At 39.9% G+C, this 7,425-nt stretch overlaps 1 protein-coding gene across 1 annotated transcript in view; it reads right to left on the bottom strand.

Annotated features, from left to right (window-relative positions):
• Positions 1-1,919: 1,919 nt before the first annotated feature.
• arhgef40 (Rho guanine nucleotide exchange factor (GEF) 40) overlaps positions 1,920-7,425 on the bottom strand; it is a 68,022-nt gene continuing 62,516 nt past the window's right edge. Inside the window, exons 26-27 of the mRNA XM_014022675.1 lie at positions 3,240-3,277; positions 1,920-3,088 (exon numbers count right to left, since the gene is read on the bottom strand). Coding sequence (XP_013878129.1) covers positions 3,251-3,277 — 27 coding nt within the window. The 3' untranslated portion in view covers positions 1,920-3,088; positions 3,240-3,250. The remainder of the gene's footprint in view (positions 3,089-3,239; positions 3,278-7,425) is intronic.

The following is a 7,425-nucleotide window of genomic DNA, read 5'->3' as shown; positions in this document are numbered from 1 at the left end:
AGACATACACACTCCACACCACTAGGTGGCAGGACCATCAAAAATAACATGAAATACAGAGAAAAACCAAAAACACGATTAGTTTGACTAAATACATATAGAAAACGTGGTTTTAATATTTTTTATAGTTTTCTTTAATATGCCACAGATGCAGACAAACTGTTAAAAACGACTCCATTGTTGTTTTGGTTTCTAGGAGAGAGTGTGATAATGAACATGAAAATCRGTTTATTTCTGAAGAGCTCACAGTGAATTTGGATGGTTTTATTCCCAAGAAAGTACCACGAGTACACAAAGAGTGTCAAACTGTATTTAACTTCATTTTAAAACTTCTTAGTTAATCATAGATCTWGTTTTACCTGCACTTTACACACAAGTTATATTCTCATAAAGGAAAAATCAACTTGACTTTCAACCAAAACAAGATAGGTCTAATGTCTAACGTCCTTTGAAATATTATTTGATCAATTAGTTTTCTAATTGTTTTGATTTTGCTACTGGTGTGATCAGTTTTAGGCATTAAAAATACCTGTCAAGACATCACCTAGGTTTTGGAAATTGCAAGTGCCATTTCCTTTGCGTTCTTACTGGAATAAATTAATTTTGACCCTTTCAGTGAAGCAGATGTGTTGTCAGCAACAGGACCCATCACCCTGGAAACCAAGCCGTCTGCTGCAACAATGAGACGAGATAAACAGAAATTTGTGGCATACTTCAGTCAACGAAGGACAAGCTTTCGCTTTTGTGTGGCACCAGTACAGATTTTTAACGCATCATGTCATTCCACTAGAAGTTATTCTCATTCCTCACATTTCTGTCAGATCAGGGTCTTAAAAAACATTACAAAATGCCATTCTTCAATCAAAATCTGGTGATTTATTYCACCATTAACTTCTTGATGTAAAATTTCATATCTGTTGACTTCAAAAATGYGAAAGGTGCAACCTCAGCAGCCTATATCAGTGTTGTCATGTGGTCTATTTTTTTTTTTTTGGCTTATGGACAGTTACATCTATACATAGAAGTGGGAATTTCTGAGATCCTAGTAGGAAAAGTCAAATGGAATGCCACCCAAATGGGAATTYGAACTTGGAAAGTTGAACCTCCTCAAAATCCAATATGGCTGCCTCATGCATGAAAAGCTGCAATYGCTTTGATATCAAACCTTTTATTTTCACTTCTGTCATGTGTCTTTTTAAACCAGTTGTACACAAGATCAGTGTTCGAATGAATAAAAATAAAGATAAATACATTGTTGTTGTATTATATACGCAGATAATATATTTAATAATAACAAACAACCAGTTGGATTTCATAATGTTCAGTAAGGCTGACTAAACTAAACAAAAATGAATAAAATGTGTTTGGTAGATTATTTCTTTKTTGTAACAATGCTTCTTGGTAATAAATCTTATACCAAGCACCTGACTGGCAGTACAAGGAGGTACCAGAAGCTGTTTCATGTGCACAACCCATATACTCAGCTTTACTGTTCATCCCACAAATGCACGTTCCTTACAAATGTGGTACCATTTAAAAGGGGAAATTAACAGGCTTTTCAACGGTACAGCCTAGAAACATTGTTACAACACAGCAATATTCTGCCAAACACATATTTCCGTACTTTTTGCTCAAAGTTTAGTTAGTTACCACAGTTACTTACAAAATCTGCATAGTTGTCCGACTTGTAACCGAAAAARCAATGAAGTTCTAAACCTGAGTTCTAATTTATGAAATCAGCCATCTGTGGTACCACTTCCCATTATAAAGTTAAACAAAACGATCTTAAGTTTAACTAAACACTTGTGTGGAACTAACATCCCAACAACTCTAGAAACAGATTTGGACAGTTTCAAAGAACACTGTTCTTTAAACACAAAACTAAAATTAATAACATTTAACTTAAAGACAGTCCGGTGTAGGTTTTGATGTGTTTTTTCCAAACAAGAATAAAACTTGTAAACTGACAATGAAGCAACTGATTTAACCCACCACCTACCATTTCATGGTCGGACTAYACCAAACAAGAAAGCTTAACAAAATAACGTTGGTTTGTACATACAAACATTGCACTGASACCCATTTTATACCTTTGGCACATAGAATAAGCCAGTAAACAATAACAGGTATGACATACAGTACAATGAGGAACATCCTAAGGCACCAAGATGTAGTAGATATACTTAAAAAAGACTAAATACYTTTTTGCCTTTAAGTTCTTGCCATTGTTAATAATAAAAAATACCATTAGAGTACATAAACACTTCAACAGATTGCATAGCAATGGGTTATATTACTGCAAATCCCTCCTCTTCCTCATTAAAGCAAAGCTTTCTGATCAGATGTAGCTGAGCCTCATTTAACCACTGTACCAGGCTCTAAAACTGGACACAGTGTGTGTGTGTGTGTGTGTGTGTGTGTGTGTGTGTGTGTATACATGTGTCTGTGTGTGTCTAATTTACATAGATGCAATCCCACCTTGCTTATACCACGCATTTTTACACATACCAGATAAAAAAAGAGCCTACAGTATTCCAGTCAGCGTTATGAGGATGATAAAGTCCATAATACATTCTAAATCTGCAATCCCACGCCGCGTTTACASCCCGCATATTACTTCCTGTTTACCATCAGATACTCAAAGCATGTGATGCGTACAGTCAGCCAGCCAGGCAGGCAGTCAGTGGTTCAGACCAAAGTGGTTTGGCCTAGTGGGGAGCTGCGGGGCGGACAATGGCCACACTGTGTGAGTGAAGTGCCTTTGGTGTCTGTGATTCTGCCAGCAACTGAGACTGGCTGATCCAAAATGGCGGCGAGCAGCGAGAGCCCTGCTGGTGACAGTCATGGTTTAAACATGGAGGGGTGGGGTGGCATTTTTGATCCGGTTTGGACGCAGAGCTGGTGCAGCTGTGCCTAATCCATTGGCATTGTGTTGCATTTCAGAAGGAGGTGAAGGGTACGAGGAGAAGTGGGGGAGGCAGGAGAGCAGGCTGGTGGGAGAAGTTCAGATAAAGTCTCTTTTGTCTTCTGGGTCCTTGAATTCCAGTTTGCCTCACTGATATGTGGATCAGGGATGTCTGACGTTACACTGTGATTTCCAAAAAGAAAGAATGTTGTCAACAAAACCACACAGATTCATGTATTTTTTTAACAGTGATATAAAAATATTTACCAACATGAGCAACAAGTCTGAAAAGAGCAACAACAACAACAACAACAAAAGACGGAATCAAACTCACTGAGATGGAAGTCACACCGCTGTGGAGGGAGACTGACTCTGGGGGAGGAAAGAAACGGTTYATTTTAAAAGTCCCGTACGGTTAAAAGTGCATTCACACCATAAAAGCGTGAGCATGTGGAAACCCTGGACCTGTTGCTGGATGTGAGCATATCGCTGCCTGCGTGTTTGCCCTTATCTGTTCAGGCTGCAATGTGTCCGTCTGTCTGTCAATCTGTTCCCAGCACCGTCTGTTTGCCAATCTGTCAGATTCTGTTTGCTACATAAAGAGACTGAGGGAATGTGTGTTTGTGAGTGTGTGTGTACCTGGTTTTTGTTACCTTTTTAGGACTCTTTCTGGTATAAACACCTACCTTGTCTAAACCAGAGGTCATTTTGGGGACCAAAGACCACTGAACGCCACTGATGGGTTAGGGGTTAGGTTTAAGGTGTGAACTGAGAGTGGGTCAGGCTGAAAGGAAGTCAATGCACAGTCCTAATAAGGATAGAAATACAAACGTGTSYCTGTGTGTATTCAGACAACATGTGAAAGCAAATAGTGAAAATTTATTCACTGGTGGTTCGGAACTGTTTGCTTGCAGCTAAAGAGAAGCTTCATGTCGCTTCAGGAACATAAGGGAAATGTTTTGTTTTTTCTTGGTTGTTTGAGGGCCACCTTTTATTGTAGAAATCACCTCAGGGAGACGGTATTAGTTTTCATAATGTCACCACTAATTGGACATATGTTAGATGCAAATGGTTGACATTTTCATCTCAACCCCAAACTTTKTTTGAGTAAACAAACAGTTTTATCCAAATAGTCTCAGGAACCAAGAAGTTTCCTGGACTACAAGTATAAGAAGGGTTGAGGTGAATAGTCAGGACCTTTAGAGAAGAGCCTGAGTGGACTAAATTATTTAAAATAAATCATGATAGAAACGATCTTATTTAAATGTTTCTTATAAAATAATGGAAAATAGTCCGGTATTTCATCGCTAAGTGTGATTGTGGTTGCTTTGTATTGCAAAGGACATAATCAAACCTTCAGTCATGGGGTCTGAATCAAACCATAAAAATGAGATCTTGGATGAAAAACGGTTGAAATGAGCTTTGTTCGTAGGGTGGTCGGGCTCAGAGATAGGGCGAGGAACAACTCATTTCTTTTGCATGAAAAGGATTCAGCTGAAGTCCGTTCGTTTGTTTTCTTCCTCTTATCAGGGGTCGGGTCATAGGGGCAGCAGCCTAAGTAGAGAGACCCAGACTTCCCTCTCCCCAGTCACTTGGGCCAGCTCATCTGTGGGAATCCCAAGGCATTCCCAGGCCAGCTGAGAAACATAGTCCCTCCGACTAGTCCTGTGTCTTCCCATGGGCCTCCTCCCAGTAGGACATGCCCAGAACACCTCACCAGGGAGGCGTTCAGGAGGCATCCTTACCAGATGCCCGAGCTGAGGTGGTTCATCTAATTATGATGGTGCCCTTTGGAGATTTTCTGGACATGTCCCTCGGGGAAGAAACCCAGGGGCAGACCCAGAATTCCCTGGTGGAGTACAGTGGTTTGCAAAAGTATTCATACCCCTTGAACTTTTCCATATTTTGTCACATTACAACCACAAACATAAATATATTTCACTGGAATTTAATGTGAAAGACCAACACAAAGTGGTATACAATTGTGAAGTGGAAGCAAAATTTTACATGAATCAAAACATTTTTTACAAATAAAAAACTGAAAAGTGCGACGTGCAAAAGTATTCAGCCCCCTTTTCCCTGAGTGCAACCAATTGCGTTCAGAAGTTGCCTGATGACTGCTAATGACTCAAAAGGGTCCACCTGTGTGTAATCTAATCYCAGTACAAATACAGCTGCTCCGTGACGGCCTCAGATGTTGGTTAAGAGAATATTGGGGAGCAAACAGCATCATGAAGTCCAAAGAACACACCAGACAGGTTAGGAATATGGTTTTGGAGAAGTTTAAAGCAGGCTTAGGTTATAAAAAGATTTCCCAAGCTTYGAACATCTCACGGAGCACTGTTCAATCCATCATCCGGAAATGGAAAGAGTATGGCACCACAGTAAACCTGCCAAGACAAGGCCGTCCACCTAAACTTACAGGCCGAACAAGGAGATCACTGATCAGAGAGGCAGCCAAGAGGCCCATGGTGACTCTGGATGAAATGCAGAGAGCCACAGCTCAGGTGGGGGAAACTGTCCACAGGACAACAATTAGTCGTGCACTACACAAATGTGGTCTTTATGGAAGAGTGGCAAGGAGAAAGCCATTGTTAAAAGAAAACCATAAGAAGTCCCGTTTACAGTTTGCCAGAAGCCATGTTGAGGACACAGCAAACATGTGGAAGAAGGTGCTTTGGTCAGACGAGACCAAAATTGAACTTTTTGGCCACAATGCAAAACGCTATGTGTGGCGGAGAAAGAACACTGCACATCACTCTGAAAACACCATCCCCACTGTCAAATATGGTGGTGGCAGCATCATGCTCTGGGGGTGCTTCTCTTCAGCAGGGACCGGGAAGTTGGTCAAAGTTGATGGGAAGATGGATGGAGCCAAATACAGGGCAATCTTGGAAGAAAACCTGTTGGAGTCWGCAAAAGATTTGAGACTGGGGCGGAGGTTCACCTTCCAGCAGGACAACGACCCTAAACATAAAGCCAAAGCTACAATGGAGTGGTTTAAAAAAAAGAATATTCATGTGTTAGAATGGCCCAGTCAAAGTCCAGACCTAAACCCAATTGAGAATTTGTGGCAAGATCTCAAAACTGCTGTTCACAAACGCTCTCCATCCAATCTGACTGAGCTTGAGCTGTTTTGCAAGGAGGAATGGGCAAGAATTGCAGTCACTAGATATGCAAAGCTGGTGGAGACATACCCTAAAAGACTTGCAGCTGTAATTGCAGCAAAAGGTGGCTCCACAAAGTATTGACTCAGGGGGGCTGAATAMTTTTGCACATCGCACTTTTCAGTTTTTTATTTGTAAAAAATGTTTTGATTCATGTAAAATTTTGCTTCCACTTCACAATTGTATACCACTTTGTGTTGGTCTTTCACATTAAATTCCAGTGAAATATATTTATGTTTGTGGTTGTAATGTGACAAAATATGGAAAAGTTCAAGGGGTATGAATACTTTTGCAAACCACTGTATATATCCTCTTTAGAACAACTTGGGATCTTCCAGAAAGACCTGGGAGTGTTGCAGAGGAGAGGAATGTCTAGATTTCCATCTGAATTTGTTGCCTCTACAACCCAGCCATGGATAAGCAACATATATTCAATGGATTGAAGTGAATATCAACAGTGAGTGAAACAGTTAAACTGTTGGTTTGTTTTGTTGCTGTGGTTTCATTACAATGTTGTACCCCAATGGTTCAATTCATCTGTTTTTGACTCTCAAAATAAAAGGTGCAAAGACCCACAGCTGTGATTATTGCTGTTTGAAGAATTTAGACATTGCCAGAGTCTTGTCAACTATTATAGAKTGTTGTATTTGTTTTGGCTACTGGTAATATGTAAACATGTTAAAGGTAATTTAGATCTTCTCAAGACCTCTCAGGTGTTTCACAACCTATGGTGGGGTCCAAACCCCAACTTTGGGAACCATTGCTATTGCTAACCATTGTTGTTGAGTGGTTCCAAAACTTTTTTGGAATCGTGTATATCCTGAGCCCAACATATCTCAGTTCTATTTTAATTTGTTTTTTTACACACCTGGGAAATTTTTCCATGTACCCCGGTTGGGAATCACTGCCATAGTTTACTGATCCTGAATGATCCAATTTATCTTTTATCTTAAGTTAAATCGTAGTCTTTTTTTTTATCAATCTTCCAAAATCCTGACAAAGCAAACCCTTGTTATAGGTATCATTGTGTTCTGTCCACAGTTTGTCATCCTGATGACAAAGTTTACAGGAAGCAACAGTTTGGAGGTTTTCCATTGACCATGTTTGACTTCTAAAACTTGGACCCTGATAGATCTTGACCTGTATTAGACCTCCATCACAAACCTTTTAGGAGATGCAGTAAAGCTTAATAACCGTTTTGAACATTGAAAAAACAGGTCCCGCTAAAAAATGTTCAGGGTCATGATACGATGTTTCATTTTTTTCCCACTTTCTGACTATTTATAACCATCCAAAGTGTTATGTAATTTCTGTGAGAAAAGCCTGCTTTCGTACACATTGGGTTTATTAGTG

This window comes from Austrofundulus limnaeus, unplaced genomic scaffold (assembly GCF_001266775.1).
Source record: "Austrofundulus limnaeus strain Quisiro unplaced genomic scaffold, Austrofundulus_limnaeus-1.0 Scaffold338, whole genome shotgun sequence".
Classification (NCBI taxonomy): domain Eukaryota; kingdom Metazoa; phylum Chordata; class Actinopteri; order Cyprinodontiformes; family Rivulidae; genus Austrofundulus; species Austrofundulus limnaeus.
Note: the sequence above shows the minus strand (reverse complement) of the source record. Positions and strands in the feature narration are given on the sequence as shown.